The following is a 19,964-nucleotide window of genomic DNA, read 5'->3' on the forward strand; positions in this document are numbered from 1 at the left end:
TTAAATATATATTACATATCATACAAATAAAAATGACAATATCTTTATTTTCTTTAGTTTCAACAGTAATCCTTGTGTAGCCTTATCAACTACGTGCAATGTAATGTTGATCAGCTTATTGTAATTGTAATGAATTAAATATAATTTTAAATGAAATATATTTTCAGTGAAAACACATATTCATTGAAATATATTGTTTTTGAATTTGTAAGTGCTGCCACATCTTAGTAACAGTGCCTTTTCTAGGGAAAGTATTACGCTTTTGTTATTGTATTTCTGATATAATAAATTGTAATATTTAGAAGTTCGTACATTCGTTTTTCATGTTACAAAGAGTGTAGAAAATCTCTGTACTTAAATGTACAGTAAACATAATTTCTTACATTCTTATGATAGAGGACTAAAGGATAATTTAATTATAAACAGTGCGTTTGAAGATTTCGATGCCTTTGAAGAAGCTGTTATACATTTAATTCAAAGTATTCGTTGAAGTATTAATTGCATATAATATGGATTTTATTAAGATTTGCAAAAATTGTAAATAATTCTATTTCATAATTCTATTTATTTTTGTATTATCTATTCAGAAAACCCGTGGTAATTTGGTTATTTACGTAAACGTGTAAATATAAAATAATACACATGCGAATGAAACCGGATGTATACATTCTTTGGGCATGCGCATTACTGTATTGTGACTTTTTTTTTCCGCTTTCCATTGACGTCAGTTTTCCATATACTTGCAGAAAAACGTTACGCGAGCTTTTAAAGTTTAGTATTTAATTATTTTCAATTTACAAATATACCTGGTTTTTGTTGTATTTGTAAACTTCATAAGTCTTGTGTGAAATAAAACGTTTGTATGGTGAGTTCGATCTGTTGAAAATTTCATCGTAAAACTTGTTCAAAGTTTACGATACAAGTATGCAAGTACAAGAAGCAGAAGGAGCTGATGGTAAGTAAACGTGTATTGCATTTGTTACGCGTTTTTTTCTCTAATTCCTTGCATTTTATAATGTTTGAGCAAAAGATGTTTTCCAGTTCGTTGTGATCACCACGATGCACTTAACCTCTTTTGCACGATCGTATATGTTGATCATTATTATTACGTAGCTATTCGGCAGATATGTAGGAAATAAAACACTTGTACACAGGTTCACCGTGGAACAATTCGAGTGGTTGCGATGAGGAACGTCGGCCAGCTCAAAAGGAGGGTAAAAAATCGAATATATTACCTCTATGGGGGAATGAAAGAACAATGAATCTGAATCCGTTAATTTTAACAAACATACAGTCATCACATTATTTCAAAGTGAATTTATACGAACTGAAAACGTACCATGAGGTTATCGATGAAATTTACTACAAAGTGTCTCACTTGGAACCATGGGAGAAAGGAAGCCGGAAAACAGCGGGCCAAACTGGCATGTGTGGAGGTGTGAGTATGTTTTCTTGTATGTTATCCATTTGCAATTGTTATTTATTGACATTTAAAACTAAAACAGTCATAGAGAGCCACGTAGCCACGTATATAGAAATAGTCCAAATTTATAGCATTTTAGAGGACCTGGACGCTCTATGAAATGAGAACTGCTAATAAAAATAAAAAAAGGTGAAATCATTCAAAGTGAGAGTTCTAAGTGTCTTAGGCTCTCGCTGATATCGCATAATCAGATATCAGAGTCAAAATATTGGGCTCGAACTGGTCTGAATACAATGAGCAGACATTTAATGCCATACTTAATTGCAGAGTAGCATGTTCTCGGTCAATAAATTATAATGTAATATGAATGTGATTAATTGACATAGGGGGGTGTAAATTTAGCGGTTCATGCAGGTCCGAGGAGTTGGTGCTGGTGGAATTGTCTCAACAGCGTATTGTTTACTATATAAACTCTTCACCTTGAGGTTAACAAGGAAACAATTAAATGGTCTTATCAATCATCTTGATTCACCATATATTCGGGCATTGGGATTTATGTACATTAGGTAAGAATATTGCGACATTAAATTTTACTTTAAAGAGATATTAAATGCTCTAATAATTCGACATTGTTGATATTAACAGATATACGCAACCACCAGCAGATTTATTTAATTGGTATAGTGATTATTTAGAAGATGAAGATGAGTTGGATGTGAAAGCTGGTGGAGGACAAGTTATGAAAATGGGTGATATTCTCAAACAATTTCTTACTAAACTAGAATGGTTTTCAACCTTATTTCCAAGAATACCAGTGCCTATACAGAAAGAACTCGAACATCGATTAGCAGAAAGATTTCCTCAACAGTCTATGAATGCCAGAAATGCAAAACCACCTATTACCTTAAATAGTCACGGAAAATATAGTAATAGCAGTAGTAGGAAAGATAACGGCAATCTCACCTCACGGAATCAACCGCGACATATCCCAGACAGTGAAGCTCAGTGGGGTGAGGCTGAAAGAACAAGCCACTGGCGAGCCAGGTGCGTCTACGTGGTATGAATACAATCACGTTACTAATTTATATAAGGTTAATAATATTCTATGAACTTGTTAGGGAAATTGGGTGAAGATTAAAGACGTACCATCTCCAGGAAAATACTCTTGATCTCAGTGTATCATCATTCAGTTTTGTTTAGTACATGTGTATGTTCTTATTTGATTCTTGTACAGTTATTCGCTCGCTTTATAAATTTAGCGCAATAAATTTGTTTTTATACTTATATACGCTACTTAGAGTCTGTATATCATCGAGTTTATTGGATTCTTTTGCGAAGGCAACATTCACAAGTTTTAACTAATCTTCGAATTATTGAAAAGTCATCTCGATATTCATTATTTCGATAACTGTACACTAATCTTTTTTATACATTGGATATCAAGGAATGTAAGATCTTCAAATGTACATGAAATATTAGAAACTACACGAATATGCAATATCGAGGTGTTTAAAATGGATAATTTCTTGGTATCTTTCATTACGAATGAGTGCAACATACGTATGCACTTGCACAGGCTGATATTTTTAAAACGTTATTCGTTATTTCGCATTACTTCCCTTCGAATAATGTTTTTCCAGATCTGATGAAGACCGCAAGGATAAGTACAGGGATCGAGATCGTGAACGAGATCGTATGAGAGAAAGAGAACGAGAACGTGCACGAGAAAGAGATCGAGAAAGGGATCGGCATTGCAGACGATCGAACAGCCGTGATCGAAGTCGAAGACAAAGGGAGTATAGAAGTCGTAGCAGAGACAGGTCACACAGAGACAGAAGTAAAGATCGTTATCGTGATAAAGATCGCCATCGGGATAGGTAGTATACGTTACTTTTTAAATATATTGTTGACTATAGACTTTTAACTCCTTGTCAATTATAGGAGAGGTTCGCCTTATAATTATGCAACAGAACTTGCTCGGGAAAGGGAGAGACAACGAAGGGAATGAAAATATATGCTGACATGTATATATCGATATAAATGTTTGTACGAGTGTAACTATAGAGGTGAAAATGACTTAGAACCGAGCCATTCAAACACCTGCGTTTTGAGGGAAAACTGTTTGGAGTAATAGCCTAAATTTAATTCAACTATATCCATGTAGTTTACATGTTTTTATAAAATAAATTCAAGATTACAACTATTGTTTTACAATTCCTTGTCCTGCATGTATAATACAGTTTTTTTCACAAATGTATATAGAGAAACGTAGTTGCAGAAAAAAATCACAGAAAATGTTTCAAATGAATTTGTTCATAATATATGTGTAATGTAACAAATTGTACTTATGTTTTCAAAATTAAAGAATACTGTGAAATCGACATTTTTTAATATGTTCTGAATTATTTCATGCCAACTGAGGTTTATTACAAGTGTTCATTCGTAACAATTTGCGATGCCAATGCAATGCTTTACGGCGCGTGAGTACTTTGGTTTGAAGTTAAAAATGGCGTCGCATACTTGCCGCACCATCATAGTTGGATGCGACTAAGCAGAAGTTTCGTCAAAACATGAAGGAAACATTTATTATCAGGTGACAGCAACCGCGTGGCCAATTTTCGAAGGTGATATAAACAGATGTTTTTCTTTGTAAAACAATTTTCCAGTACTCTCTGAATTCAATTCGTAATTTATATACACGTTCGTTAAGACGGTGCCATGATATCGCACACCACAATGTTTCGATACTTGTTTCATGAGATTTTTTTATTTAGATGAAATCATTATATCTGATTTAAAGGCTTGATTTTTGTAGTGTCGATGTTAATCAACTGTTTTAATGCACATACGCATTAAAATATTTATCATATTTTATTGAGAAAGAATTCGCAAGAACGAAAATGGCGTGGATGTAGATTGATCTTAGAGCTATAGAGTCGTTCTGTGATAATGTCCAAGTAAAATAACAGCGCGCCATCTACATTGCGTTCATTCGATCAAAACCTTGAATTTTGTTCGCAGATGATTGGCCGACGCTGTGCTCTCATCGCTTTGGGCGGTCTTTTGATTCTTGTCCTTAGCGTCAATGTATATTTTATTCGAATGATTGTAGAGAGCTCGTCGCACAAAACTTCTTCCAAAGGCATGCCCATTTCGCAATTGAAGCCGGAACAGGAGCAATTAATATTTCAAGCGGAACAAAATTTACAAGTTTCGCAGAAGTCAGTCGCGAAAGATATGGTAAAAAAGATTCGGGAGGAAATACAGATATTACCATCGAAATATTTCATGCAAAATACTAGCTACGCGATAGTACTGGAGAGATTGTTAACTGAATTAAGAATAATGCCTAACGCTGTTCAGAAAAATATATGGAGTATTCCTAATAGCAATGTTAGTACCGTGTACACGATATTACGAATAATAACGATAAATTAACAATAGTTTTTTTTTTCTTGCCTTTAACAATTATGTAATGTTTTTAGTGGCCTGATGCTCATCAATTAATACCACCGGTTGCGCCGGAATTAGGAACAATTTTGGACATCTTGCGTAAATCAAAAGTGATGCGCGCGGACAACGCACCGCTTGGTACACAATTGAAATTGATGTTAACTTTGGAACACGGGACGAAAGCGATGTTCAAGCCTCAGTGGTATTCCAGGGACGCTATTATACGAGGGCCTGTTTATCATGGAAAAGATCGACATAATGCTGAAGTAGTAGCATTCTATTTATCTTCTTTACTGGCCTTAAGAAGAGTGCCGCTTACTGTTATACGAAAACGTATGTTTCTATGGAATTTCTAGTGAAAATATGTATGCGTAATTTTTCATTGCAATTGTACAACTTTTTTAAATGTTTTATATTAAATCATTTTTAGTTGACTTAAGGAATGAAATTCGGCCGCGTGCAACTCCGGAGCTTTATGCTACTATGTATCAAGATGGCAATGATACCTGTTTGTACGGTGTTTGCCATTATTGCTCTCCTGCGGATCCAGTGTGTGGAGTAGGCGATATTTTAGAAGGTGCTTTAATTTCTTGGTTACCGCGATACTTAAGACTCGTGAAACACCGCCATCCATGGCAGAGAACATATAAGAAGAACAAACTTGCAATGTGGGAAACGGATGATAACTATTGCGAAAAAGTAAGTCCATTAGATATACGCATTTCTTCTTTCACACAAGTCTGTTGCTTTTATTTTTTTCGCTTGAGAATAACGCTGAACTTTTTGATTTTCTTTTTCAGGTAAAAGACACTAAAGCTTATTCTCCACAATCATCGAGTAGACTTTTAGATTTAATAGACACTGCGATTTTCGATTTTTTAATGGATAACGGTGATCGCCATCATTACGAATTAGCACAGAACAATTTTCATAATCCAGCTGTATTGTTAATTGACAATGGGAAAAGTCTTGGAAATCCCGATGTAGATCATTTTGATATTTTAGCACCTTTGTACCAGTGTTGTATGTACGTATTTATACATGTATCAATTTTCTTTATATATAATGAGAAATGTAACGAAATTTCATTAAAAATCTAAGTTTTTAAAATTATTAAAAAGTTTTACTATCATTTTAGGATTCACAAAACTACTTGGGATCGTTTAAAATTATTTAGCGGCGGTTCATTGAGCATAGCTCTTGCGAGGCTTGTTGCTCATGAATCGTTAATGGCTGGTGTTCAACCCCTTGTTACAGAAGCCCACTTAAGTGCCATGGATAGAAGATTACTTACTATTTATGCAGTTGTAGAATATTGTTTAAAAAATAAGAAATACGCTTCCAATGTTATTTTAGATCATCGGTAGCTCATATTTAGTACATTTGAACAACTTAAATACCTGAGATACTAGGAGCACACTCGTATTTTAAATAGTTGCGAATTATACTTTTTTTTTTAATGTCATTCCGAGTTCGTCAATTTAAGACTTAGCAAAATCTTGCTGGATTGTTTGTATTTACTATTTAATATTTACTATTTAACATTTATGCACAAGTACAGTATATGTATATCTTTGATCTAAATAAAACAGCTTTGTATATGTAAGTTTATTCAGTTTATAATTTTCTGTGTCAAGGATCGTACATTGTACCGTACAATGTGAAAAGAAATGAAGTTGGTTAAAAAGAACAATAGAGATAATTCAACCGTATATAAAGTTTAGTATGATTTATTTGATGACACAATAATTATCGTTATTTGAATAAAGGTCCAGTGCGGCGTCGTACAGCGTATAAATACGGTACAAACGTAAAAAACCTGTAAATGTGACTGTATAATTATTACATGCACATCTCTCTCGTATTCATGGACATTGCGATGCCGATCGAAATCTGAAGTCGATCTCAAGACTTATCAAACATGTACACTATGTATAATCGGTGTAGCCTGCGATATTTTCCGTCGTTTTGGCTTTTGGCAGTTAATACGTTGCAATCTGATAAATTGCACGCATGAAGCATTCAATTCCTTTGCTTTTCATCTTTTCTTCTTCTTCTTCTTTTATACACTTTACACGCCATAACCAAACGAGATTGTACAGGCTACCACGGGACTTTGAGTCAAATTTGCATCTAGCGTAATCGTACATTTCACTCGTATTTTATATTTACAATGTTACATGACCAGAATTACTCACGTATCTTACTGGCTAATTATAAATTTTATTCGTAACATAAATTTAGCGCCATCGTCGTTAGGTTTTGTGTGTGTGCGTGTGCGTGTGTGTGTGTGCACGCGCGCGCGCGCGTGTGTATGGGTGGGTGTGTGTGTGTGTATACATATATATGTATATATATATTAACATTTTTTTTTTTTAATTAAATAGAGCTTTCGTAGCAAAGTATGTATAAATAGACTATTTTTGCACGCACATCCATCAGTACATACTCACTTCGAACTGCGCTGTATTTCTGAAGGCGAAACAATACTCTGTTGAGCGGCCCGTCCATGAGATCTGTGTATACCGAATAAAATAAGCTATTACCTGAAAGTACGTAATGGACGTGGGGAATGGCGGTTCCCCGATCCTAAATCTCGGCTCAGTTCGAAGCCCTTTTATTTTTACGCCCTACGATAATACTGTTGTATATTCCATCCAAATTTCTCGATTAGATCCGCGTTAAGCTACACTTAATCGTACTTGATTTGATCATAGAAATGTTAATCTCTTTAAAATAGACTCGTACTTCCGTAACGGCAGCGTAAATTATTGCATCGCGTTTATATACGTCGGTATATCCAAAGAACAGAAGTATCGTTTGCTCGTCTCTTATTTAATTATATTATCACACCGAAGTGCATGATGCACGTAAAAATCTAGAATAAATATAGGCCAGCTGTAGGCATTGCAAAAATTTTTTTCTTGAAAAATTTCTAATTTCTTTTAATAATGCACATCGTCGCCTCGTGTAAGAGCAAGTGGAAGGACGTATTTTATAAAGAGTATCATATCACGCATTGCTGAAAATACCCCTAGCTTTTTGCTTACAGTTCAATCGTTTAAACATTTGTTTGATATTTTCCGTCGTAAAAAGTTAGAAAAAGAACATTTATATCCTAAATGTAGTCAAAATTTATTTTTGATTCTCTTTTCTCTCTTTCTTTTCTTTTTTTTTTTTTTTCTTTTCAAATTTTCGTACGCATTTACTCTCTCATACGTCCAAATAGATATAAATTGTTATTTCTCAAACTGAATATTATAAACTGGCCTGATGCACGATTATATTCGGAGGTTCTATTCGTGTTCATTAATGACAGTAAAATTGTTGGATTAAAGCGCTGATTCTACGCCTCTTGACGAAGATGTCGACGAACTTAAATCTTCGGACTGTCGGGTGTGCGACGAGTCGAGGGAGGTAACCGAGTCACTGTCGTTGCTGTGAGGACTCGAATAATTGGCTGCTTCCTGTAGCCTCATCAACATATTCAACTGTAACAAAGGGAAAATTTTAATCAATCACCGTATTATCGCAGAATTTAGGAAGCGTCGTCTAAATGAACCTAACGACTAAGAAAACTTGCAATTAATTTCAAATTGTTGTTGTACCATTTGAGAGCGTACTTGTCTTTATCGAAGGAAATATATACTAACTAGTGGATCTCCTTCTGTATCGCTGTGTGTGCTACCAAGGCTTTTCACGCTAGATGCACCGACTCCGGTAGCGTGTCCCGACGTGACGACATCGTAGCCAACATCCTCAGGCCGTAAACGAAGAAGTGCGTCGCTACCACCGTGCACCGCGTGCGTGGAAATCCAGGGATAACTCGAAGTGATGAATTGAGCCGGATCTTCCCAGGAGGAATCCCCGTTCCCATTCCCACTCACGCGTCTACCGTAAAGTGTCAATCCCTCTCTGACAGCTTCTACCAGATATGGTACCACAGAGTAGTTCCACAAATCAGTAAACCACACTTGAGAACCCGTTACTTCCATCGGGCAGGATAAAAACAGCCGCGGTCCTAGAAGTTAGACGTTTCGTACGTACAATGCGATAAATGTTACTGAAATAACTTACCTATCGTCACATCAGAACTGCTATGGGTCTCTAGGAACTTGTTCAGATGTAACCATACCCGGGGGAGCCATTCGACAACTGCTGCCATTTCTGCGTTTCTGGTTCCGCCGCACTCGCGCAGCTCGTGTTCAAGTAGCTTCCGCCTGAGATAACGTCCCAAGAATCCCTTGACTGGTTCCATGTGATTGGCGCAAAGCACCCACCTGGAAGTACAAGTATAAGGATATAGGTCAAGTGGGCCGCCCAACTATTATTAAAGAAGGCAACTTAGAGAGCAAGATGTGTACCTAAAATTGTGATGTAATTGAAGATTCGTGGTGCTACAAGTGGCCTGACTCATGGTGCCGATAATAGCTGGACAAGACGAGTGTCTAGTGCCAAGCAGGCCGCTGAACAATTCCCCTAAAGACGCGGCGTGTTGCAAGTTCTCGAGGATGATCACCCTCGGTAGCTCGTCAGCCGCGTTCGAATCACATCTTTCGGCGATATGTGCGAGATACTGCCTGAGTTCCTTGCTGGACTTGTGATCGACGTTGAAGGTGGCCACCGCCGTGGCATCCTTCGTATCGTTGTCGGCATCGACTAGGGCGTGAGCTAATTTCCCAGCTAAATAACTCTTGCCTGTACCGCTGGGCCCGCATAGAATGACCCTACGATGCTCGGTTAATAAAGATATCAGTCGCTGCACGATGGAACGTGGTATCAGAGTATCCACGGCGAGCCACGAGTAACCGGAAAGCACCAAATAAATGGTCTTCACGTGGCCGATCAGGTAGCCGCAAGGGAGCAACTCTGGATGCTGAGAATCCGTGGTGCATCTGCGTGCGAAAGAACGCAACGTTAAAACGTTTCTGGTTGTAAATTTTCATGGAGAAAGGCGTCAGCGAAAGATATATTACAACACACGTACCTAGAAGCCTCTCCGAAATGATAGGCAGCAACGCATTCGACACCGAGGCCCAGATTCGTCACAGGATCGACCCTCGAAACGTATTCCTTAAAGCATCGCCTGACGGTGGAGTCAAGGGAATCCCACGTAGTTTTATTGCTGATGCAAACGTTCGCGATAATGCAGTGGGGAGGTTCACCGATGCTGCCGTCGGACGTGCTCCCGGTAACGAGATTGTAGTTGAAATTCTTCTCGCTGCCCAGATAAATAGCGACGTTGATCCTTTTGCCGTCGGTGTCCTGTTCCAAAACTGGCTCTCCCGTGGCCGAAGCGGCCGACGGCACCACCGGATGCTCCGGCACGTTCAAATCCTCCAACTGATCCGCCGTCGTGCTGGTGTCACCGTTCGATAGCGCAGCAACGGTGGACGCTACCTCCGTCATGCTGAAGCGTCTGTCCGGATCGCTGGGCAGCGACGACTGAGACGACGTCAACGATTTCGACGTCACCAGTCTCTGTAGACGCTCGTTGTTCTGCTTCAGATTGAGCATCTCGTTCTGCAAGCGAGCAAAATTGTGACAAAGGGGAAACAAAGAAGTACGACTTAAACAACGAGATTTTCGAGAGAAAGGTATGCTTATACCCTCATCTTGATAACGGTGTCCTTCAACGATTCCAGCTGATGCGCCGAAGACAGAGCTTCGAGCCTGATGTCCGTCAACACGAGATCCTTCTCCCTCAGCTGTTTCTTCAGTTCCACCACGTCCTCGTCCTCCTTTTTGTACAAAGCCGAGCTGCTTTTGCTACCGGTCAGTGGGTTCTCCACGTCGGGCGACTTCTGCCCGTTGCTTCTGGCGCCCTGGCCCTGAGATGGATCGTGTTTCGAGGCGCTCGGCAGCCTGGGGCTGTTCGGCGCGCTCAGGTCCCCGCCGGCGGTCTCCTTGCAGTCCTCCGCGTCGGAGACCGAGCCGTGCCTGTTCTTCCGCGATCTCGAGAAAGCCTTGGAGAACGAGCTGCGAAGCCAGCCTTTCTTCTTGTGGTGGCTGCTGGCCGAGCAGGCGCTGCTCAGCGAGTTCAACGAGGTGACGCTGTCCGCGGACAACTGTCTCGCCATCGAGGCACCCTGGTGGTTGCTGTTCCCAGTGCAGCCGGTTGTCCCCGAATCGGAATCGCCGAGGGTGTGGCGGCGGCCGTTGTTCGCCGGTGGCCCGTTGTTCAAGCCGGCCTCGGCGCTCTGCTTTCGAAGCCTTTCGATCGTTTCCCGTAACTCTTGAAGCTCCGAGTCCTGAAAAGTAAAAATAATGACAAATAATATCTTCTCGATCTCCTGGACAGAGTTTGCAAAGAGAGAGAGAGAGACTTTCTTTCTCTTCCAAACGTTATTATGCAGACGTTTCGAAGTAAACAAAAATACCCAATTTGAATCTGCTCTTCGTTTCTGCAGTCTTTCCGACTTTAACCTTCGACACTTCGCGAGATCTTCTCCCGAACTCGTCGCAATGAAAATCGTCACGTGTATAGTAAGAATATCTTTCAAAACAAGCACGCAGCTTCATTGTTTTCACAGCTACCGGTGAAGCGGGCAAGGCTCTTGGCTGTGACAGCAGGCGCAGTTGTCCGAACGACTGACCACGGAGTCGCTGCTCCACGACTCGGTCAAGCTGAACAATTGCTTCGTGGACACCGAGCTCGGCTCTCTCCTGCGCCTGTCTTCCCGCGAGCACGACGGATCGTTCAAGCTCGTCCTCGACGCAACCGAGCGAACGTTCGGCCGTGCTTTCGTCTTGTTCGAGATGTTCCTCAGACCGCGTTCCAACCTCGCCTGTAAACTAGACAGCTTGTCCATCGTGCCAATTCGCTGAGCCTTTCGTTCATTCTTCGGATGCTTCGCGAGTTTCTTCGATCTCTCCTCTCTTCTCGCGTTCGCGTTCTGACAATGTTTAACGTCTCGCATTTCGATGGACCCGTCGTTGTCGTTGTCGTTGTCGTTGTCGTTGTCGTTGTCGTTCGATCTTCTTTTAAGGAACCTGGAGGTGGACAGGTGAGCAGAGCTTCCGTTCGACTCCTTCGGCACTCGAAGACCGAGAGCCCTCGCGTCTTCTAGCGGCACTGGGATCATGGTCACGCCGTTCAATACCTTCACGTTCTCGTTGTTGGGACAGGCGGACAACAGTTGCGCGAGTTTCGCGTCGGCTGGCCGGCTCAGCCTTCGACGAGACTTCCGAAATACGCGACCGATCGTTCTCTCGGGGCTCTGATTCGCATCGTGCATCCTGACTGAATTTGGAATAAAAGAAAGAGAGAGAGAGAGAGAGAGAGAGAGAGAGAGAGAGAGAGAGATCTCGATTTTTCAAAAACAGGTTAGCACGCGAACGCGCACAGGAAACGTTTCGTTCATTTTCGTCGCATTCTCGAGTCGATCGAATATTAATTAATCCTCCGAGACGAAGGTGCTCATTCTTTCTTTCTTTTTCTTTTTTTTTTTTTTTTTAAATTTTGCCCTACCGTCGTACCGTCGGAGAGTTCATGCTTGAACACAGCGCTGTCACAGCGAGACGTGTTCTACCTGAAGTGTCGAAACTCGATCGACGCGATACTGTTTTCACGTTGACGGATGATTCTTTTGAAAATGATTAAATTAGGCTTGAATGCTTACTTTCTTCTCCGCGGTCGCAGTCAATTGTTGCAAACGTTGCGTCATGTTGGACAGCGATTGCTCGAAGGCAGACACCACGTGAGCCTGCAACAGATGAATTAATGAAATTAATGAGAAATATAATAATAAATTATTATTATTGTTGTATTTATGAATATAATAATATTCATATGTCATTACATATATTATTATTATTATTATAAAATATATAATATATAAATATTATTATATTTAATAATAAACTATAATAATATTTATATGTTATTATATATTTTATTATTATTATAAAATATATAATATATAAATATTATTATATTTAACAATAAAATACAATAATATTTATATATTATTATTATATATTTTATTATTATCATTATAATATAATAAATACAATTAATTATTAAATATAATAATAATAATGGTAACAAATAGTGAAAAACAACATCTATCTCGTCCGATTCTGTTTACAGAAGGCTCCAAGATATCGGCGAGGTAATTAGACAAAGAGCGTCTCGTAAATCACACGCGTCACCCAACGCTTTTATCAATTGAGCTTTCGAAACAGAAACTCGGATAACGAGTCGAGTGGCAGCTACGTATTTTCCACGTATCGATTCCCCGCGATCTAACCCCTTCCCATCCTGCGTTCCACCAGCGAGACGATAATTTATATCGTTTTTTACATCCGTCGAGTGTAGCAGCCACGCGCAGCAGTTGCTGATAAAGAATATAGAAAGAACGAAAATTTTACCATCGTTCTTACTTTATATTACTATTACAAACACGTAGCTACTTGAACTTCTTCTAAAATATTTTCAATTCGCTATGATTTCTTTGATTCGCGTGACTTTTTATCAATCGCGTGCCCGCCCGCGTACGAACGTAATTGAGATTACGCACTGTCGCTCTTATCTATGGACACACGAGACTGTCGCGCGTCCTATCGCCGATTTCCCTTCCCATCGTTATTTGCTCCGATCTATCGAGCGCTCTCGGTAAGGTAACATCGTCGAATGATCGTTGAACTTCGTCGTACTCGAGACGTAGGCGAGCTGACCCACAATGCGACCCACACGCGCCTCTCGTAATTTTTCTCTCTCGACGCTTTTCGTCCAAGAGGAAACGTGGATAACAACGGAGGGAGGAGGAATTATCTTTTGCAGCATTCTTTTCTCAAGTGAGCTTCGACTTAGTGAGCCACTAAATTACTTTAACAACAAAGTTACTATTTACAATGACTTGTGAATGGTAAACATGTGAGAAGTAAACATTAGAGAAAAGACAAACTAACTTACTTTTTAATGAGATTTATTATTATTTATCAACTTAATTTTCAATGAGCCTGTTGTTGCTATCGACCAAATTATTTAATGGTCGAATTCTTTAAACTCTCATCGATGCTTATTCTTAGTGTTTTAATTCGGTATTCTTAGTCTTAGTTATTTCACGGAGGAGAAAGCTTGTTGGTATCTACAAGTACTTCCAAATAGGCATGTATATTTTTATGCAAACTTTCCGAGGTTTGGAAACACTTCTGAGAAATAGGATCATCGAAAAATTTGTCAAGTCAACGTCATTTGGAACAGAAGGGAGAGTAATGAAATTTTGCTTTTAAAAAAACTAAGGGACACTGATGGTGACAACAACATATATCGACTAAATTCTGAAAATAGAGTTAATTTCAATTGTTCCTTTTGTTTATTATTATCAAAATGGAAATGCACCACGGTTGGTGCATCTTTCACCACTGGAATTCGCAAGGTGGTTCAGAGAATGATCAATTTCTAATTTCTTTTAGAAATTTCGCCAGGTGTAAAATTACGTTTGGGAATTGTAACGAGCAAAATGTACAAATGAATTACAAACTCTTTCTCTTTTAAGTTTCTTTCTTTGTTGCCTCTGCTGGAAATTTCATGCTTCATACATATTTATGTAAATACAAATACGACTGGATTAGAAATCCTAAAATTTTTATTATTTTTACTTTCAGAAATTTACCTCTAAAATCTCTGATTTCGACACTATTAGATATTAATATTATATTAAAATAGTGTATTAATATAATATAATAAGGATTAGATATTAATATTATATTAATATAAAAAATACTTTTATAATTAAATGTTAAATCATTATAAAATAAAGTAATGTGGCGGCCTTTTAAACTTTTGGGGGAAATTTATTGTTTAATTTGATAATCCACGATAAGAAATACTTAAATTACATTTACGTATTGTAATTATAATTTATGAATAAGAATTATATAAATGAATATTTTATAAAATAATATTTTAAATCAAAATGCAGTATAGTTAAGAATAAATGAATTATAAAAAGTTTCATTTTTGAATAATTATTTTTAACATTAATTTGAAAGAGGATTTAATAGTGAATTAATTAAATTATTTTAATTGAATTAAGTATTCAAATTTCTTCCCATCGCAAATTACAAATGTTACGATTTAGCTGTAGCTAGTATAGATGAATGATATAGTATGATAGTTTGAAATCTCGGGAAATTTGCCCGAGAGGGCACGGATGGACGAGCAACGTTTGCACGCGTAATACCAGAGGAATTATTCCGCTTGCAAAGCGGCAAACGATAATTTTCTTAGACCTATCTCAGGACTCCTTCATTGTCGTAGCTTCTCGCTTCAAAACGTGGCACGCGGAATGAGCTTTCGCGCTTGTGACCGTGATTACAGGCTGCCAGACACGCGATGTTCCCCCCTTTTTGTCGGGAATGTCAACCTTGAGTCGTATTGTTAATGCCGTTCGAGTCAATGCACGCCGCACAGCGAGGAAGAGCATGAAAATGAAAAAATTGTCGATGAAAAAGTGCCTTTGTAAAAGAAGATTACAATCACATTTTCACCTCTTGCGCTGGAACGACGTGCCATTTTTTGTCCCAAATTGCAACATTTTTCTCAGTTTTAAGTACATTCAAACGTAATCCAGGCAAAACAAGTGACAAGTTTATTACTTCTTGATAATTTGTATCCAGTGATATCATACCGACGAGTTCAAAAAAGAAAGCGACGAATTATTGTATACGTATTCGGTCACTCGTTATGGTCCGCAATCAGTTGCCAGCGCAAGTGGTTAACCTCCAAAATTGTAATATTTTCTCAGTTTTAAGTACATTTCAGTAAAACGAAATAGGCAAAATAATAAATTTATTAAGACAAATAATAAATTTATTGCTTCTCAATAATTCCTATCCAGTGATATCACACTGACGAGTTCAAAAAAGAAGACGAATTGTTGTATACGTATTCGGTCACTCGTTATGGTCCGCAATCAGTTGCCAGCGCAAGTGGTCCCAAAATTGCAATATTTTCTCAGTTTTAAGTATATTTAAGTATAACCCGGGCAAACAAATAATAAATTTAATACTTCCTAGTAATTTCTATCCAGTGATATACCGACGAATTCAAAAAAGAAGACGAATTGTTGTATACGTATTCGGTCACTCGTTATGGTCCGCAATCAGTTGCCAGCGCAAGTGGTCCCAAAATTGCAATATTTTCTCAGTTTTAAGTATATTTAAGTGTAACCCGGGCAAAACAAATAATAAATTTAATATTTCTTAGTAATATCTATCCAGTGATATACCGACGAATTCAAAAAAGAAGACGAATTGTTGTATACGTATTCGGTCACTCGTTATGGTCCGCAATCAATTGCCAGCGCAAATGGTTAAAACAAGACCAAATGTATCGTTGTGAGTGATCTTTTTCTTTTTTTACAAAGTTCACTTTTACATCACACCAGAGTTATTTATTTTCGTCGACAAACGTTTGTTTATACTCGATATAGCCAGTGATTTATCAATGATTAATCCCACATTCAAAAATCTTCCGATAAATTCTGAATAACTGTGCTTGCTCGATGCCACACTGGATAGGATCGTATCGACAGCATTGGAAGCGAACGTTTCTCCTCCACGTAAGAACGGAAATCTCGAACGGTTCGAAGTTACTAAGGAAACCAGTAAATCCGTCGGAGGATCCTGGACGAGTAAGCGTAAATGTACGACGCGCTCCCACGCGTGACTCTAAAACGCGATTGCCCGCGTTGCTTCACCTACCGCCGAACGTGTCAACCGTATCCGTAAGAAATATATTTCTTTATTGCGGCGCGATACGCCGGTAAGTGCAATCTACCTACATGTCGGGTTTACACGTTCCTCGAGCAAACCTTCTCTGTCGAAGCGCGCCTCGGACCATCTTTTCGGAGATTTGCCGCTGAATGCACGAACGTACGATCGCGTTTCCTACTTTTGCAGAAGAGACGAACAAAAAAGTATTGGCGAGGCTTGGTGAAAAATACGATACGTCGTTAATCGATGCTGTTTACAACTTTGGCCTCGTTCCAGAGTGTGGAAACTCTGCTTTACTAACCATGAGTTTTTCTTCTCCGAAAGCGGTGTTTTCACCTTTACACCGTGCAGCAGGATACTTTTGTAAAAGTTCAAACACGATTACTGGAGGAATTTCTTCCCGCGACTTCTTCCCTTTGCATCAACTCTTTGAAACTTACCATACGTACCATTTTCCCTCGCAATTATTATTTCATTGAACCATGACGTTAGAGTTAAACGACCAGAAATTCATGAAATCCGAACAGTTTGTCGTTCAGTCCAAAGTTGAAGAAAATGACGAAAAAGAATCGTACAGCGAGTTTCGGGGGATCGTTGTAAAGAGGAACACCTTCGTCTTCAAGATCATGGTAGATTTAATCACGAGTAGAAGAATTGGCATTCGAATTTGTACAATTTTCAATTCTTCGTTTTTCACCCGCTGGATAATGTAAAAACACCACTTCTGACCAACCAAGATGACCGTTCCATCGTCAAGTTTTTTTCTCAACACTAGAAGTTAGACATCTAGTGACCAAAGTAGTCTAATTTTCCACATAGACTCTTATGTATTTATAACTATACCTATTTTTTAGAAACTCGAATGAGTAAAATATATAAACAGAAGCTTCTGCTCTACATTACGTCACAAACGTCTTTAATTTCTTCAAATTTTATACCTTAATCGCCGATTGTTCAACACTGTTGACGCAGACTGCTTGAAAATGCAGGTGTCGCGTTTTTCTCAAAAGTCAAGATTGGTCGTTTCGCGACTAAAGATTTTCAAAGCTGTGCTTGCGAAATGATAGTTAAACATCGAGTCTCGAGACGATGAACTAACTCGGGTCATGGCAGCGACAAGTGTGTACCGAGCGGCGATATTGTTGTTTAATTTCCTTTTCTCGCGAGATCGTTCGAAACTCCTACGTTTAATAAACGTCCCACGGTCGATCGTGGCCGATTTACGAGCTTGCGTTCGAACGGCACGCGACGCCTACGCGCCGATATCGATGCGCCACGGTCAGACTCGCATCTCGATCGATTTTTGAAAGTATCACGTTGTTGTTGTTCTTCTTCTTCTTTCACATTACGAAAATTTTCGGTCAAAACGACCGATTTATAATTCGTTTTTTAAATGTTTCACAAGTGTAAATATATAAAACAGTATACTTCTAGAGATTTAAATGACACATATATATGTACTACTTTTATTAGACATATATAATACTTGTTCTAAGATTTCTGAGCGGAGACGTTACATCGTTAAATATCTTTTTTAAATAACGTATCTTTTAATAAAATTAAGCACTTATTTTTTTCTTATCATACTGCGTGTCTCTGATGGAAATTTCATGCTTTAATCTCGTCGATGGTTGAACATTATTTGAAGAGTAGGGAAAAGGAACGAGTAATGTCTATTTTTCGTGACCTTTGGTTCCACAGCACGTTTTGTTCGCGATGAACTAGAAACTACGAAACTAAACTAAATTTATTATAAAAATCGAGACACTTCTCGTATCGATAGCGTTTAAGTATCTGGTGTTAGTGCCGATTTCTTTACTGCATTTTCTTCTCTCACGAACAGCAAATTTGTGACATTTCCTTGACCTTCATTTAATAAATACGCGAATATACTTAATATTATTTCTACATAATTTAAAGTTGCAATTAATAATATTAAAATTATAAATAAAATTATTAATAAAAAAATAAAATAATTTTATTATTGAAAAATTAGAATTATTATTAATAATTTTAAAATTTTTTATTATAAATAAATAATTAATTTTTAAATAATAAAATATAATTATATAAATTAATAAATATGTTATAAAATAAAAAAATTTAAATTTATTTTTTATAATTTTTTGTAAATTAATCAAACAAAATAAGAAAATAAAATTATTATTCCTCTAATTATAATAATTAAAATTATATATAAAAATAATAATAATTCTGGTTTTATTAAGTATACATTAATTGATATAAAAATTGAAAAAAAAATAAAATAAATTAATTGATTAAAAAGATTAAAATAAATTTTAAATAATAATAAATTTGTTAAAAAAATTAAAATAATAAATGAATTTAATATAATTATATATGAAAATAAATAAATATAAATATTAATAAAAATTTTTATTATAATATATATATATATATATATATTATATTAAATTTTTAAATATAATTATAAAAATTTTTTTATATTGAAAATATAAGTGTTTTAAATAAACTATATATTTAGTGTTTTTCTTTTTTTCTCTCACTAGCAGTAAAAATCAACTCTCGAGAATCCGAATGCCCGATGAAATTCACTTTGCGTCTGCGTCTGCGTGTCATCTGCGCGAGCGAAACTTAAAATTAAAAAGTCACACAGCGATTTATCGATCTCTCGAAATGCTGATCGCACCTTGACTCGCCGCTGCTTCCCGCCATCTCGTCTTCCTCGATATAATACACCCTGCTCGTAGATCATCTTTCACCGTTCTCTTTCTGCGGTTTTCATTTCGACTTGCTCTGATCCACAGGCGAATACGAGTGGCGCTCGTAATTGTACCGGATCAACGAATACTAATCAGGATCTATCGCGTAGGATTCCCCCGATAAGCGTGCACACGCGGTCTCGCCTCGCGAGAGATGGCTCCGTAATGGGAGAGGGGAAAAAATGGTCGAAGCTGTGTCGAGAAACCAGTCGTGATACCACTATCGAACGCGCGCTTTCGAAACGAAAATATCCCTGACGGATACGCCGTTCTGTCTTTATCTCGTCCTCAGGGATGATGATATTTTCAACAACATCGTACGTGACACGCTTGAGACTGTTTGACCGTATGTACGATACAGTTGTACCACCAATTACTGTACAACAAATCACGAAGATACTTTCTGACACTCATTTTTCAAAATACCAAGTCGAGCTTGATAAAAACATTCCCATAAAACGGAATAAATTGTCGAGAAAGTTATATTCTGCAGCTAGAAAGGTCTCGCAATGCTGAACGAAAGTTATGAGAATCAAATCGTCAGAATCAGATCCAAATAGTGACATTTTATATCAGGAATGAAGATATTTTATAAATTTCTAATTTTTTTTATCTAACAG

The 19,964-nt window shown here is 37.7% G+C and overlaps 4 protein-coding genes across 5 annotated transcripts; 2 read left to right on the forward strand and 2 right to left on the reverse strand.

The window, feature by feature from the left end:
- Nucleotides 1-626: 626 nt before the first annotated feature.
- LOC122530059 (pre-mRNA-splicing factor 38B) lies at nt 627-3,623 on the forward strand. 2 transcript variants are annotated; one of them, XM_043656698.1, is made up of 6 exons: nt 627-955; nt 1,155-1,438; nt 1,826-1,989; nt 2,069-2,467; nt 3,064-3,300; nt 3,365-3,623. In XM_043656698.1, exons 1-6 carry the CDS (start codon nt 925-927, stop codon nt 3,429-3,431), a joined length of 1,182 nt encoding a protein of 393 aa, XP_043512633.1. In that variant the 5' UTR covers nt 627-924; the 3' UTR covers nt 3,432-3,623. The 2 variants fall into 2 exon arrangements, with proteins under 2 accessions (XP_043512633.1, XP_043512634.1); XM_043656699.1 differs by having other exon boundaries at nt 631-955; nt 1,838-1,989.
- A 152-nt stretch (nt 3,624-3,775) lies between these two features.
- LOC122530058 (glycosaminoglycan xylosylkinase) lies at nt 3,776-6,482 on the forward strand. Its single transcript, XM_043656696.1, has 6 exons — nt 3,776-4,047; nt 4,445-4,816; nt 4,909-5,209; nt 5,307-5,575; nt 5,677-5,903; nt 6,015-6,482. Exons 2-6 carry the CDS (start codon nt 4,445-4,447, stop codon nt 6,241-6,243), a joined length of 1,398 nt encoding a protein of 465 aa, XP_043512631.1. The 5' UTR covers nt 3,776-4,047; the 3' UTR covers nt 6,244-6,482.
- A 753-nt stretch (nt 6,483-7,235) lies between these two features.
- On the reverse strand, nt 7,236-12,621 carry LOC122530055 (protein sickie; the record flags this gene model as incomplete). The annotated part of the gene is made up of 7 exons (XM_043656693.1): nt 7,236-8,367; nt 8,530-8,897; nt 8,954-9,156; nt 9,241-9,771; nt 9,864-10,399; nt 10,486-11,127; nt 12,499-12,621. Coding segments are annotated over 7 exons (2,562 nt in total), but the record flags the coding sequence as incomplete, so codon positions are not given.
- LOC122530062 lies at nt 11,074-12,479 on the reverse strand. Its single transcript, XM_043656703.1, has one exon. It carries the CDS (start codon nt 12,112-12,114, stop codon nt 11,410-11,412), a length of 705 nt encoding a protein of 234 aa, XP_043512638.1. The 5' UTR covers nt 12,115-12,479; the 3' UTR covers nt 11,074-11,409.
- Nucleotides 12,622-19,964: the final 7,343 nt, after the last annotated feature.

Source organism: Frieseomelitta varia, unplaced genomic scaffold, assembly GCF_011392965.1.
Source record: "Frieseomelitta varia isolate USP_RPSP 00005682 unplaced genomic scaffold, Fvar_1.2 scaffold_325, whole genome shotgun sequence".
NCBI lineage: Eukaryota > Metazoa > Arthropoda > Insecta > Hymenoptera > Apidae > Frieseomelitta > Frieseomelitta varia.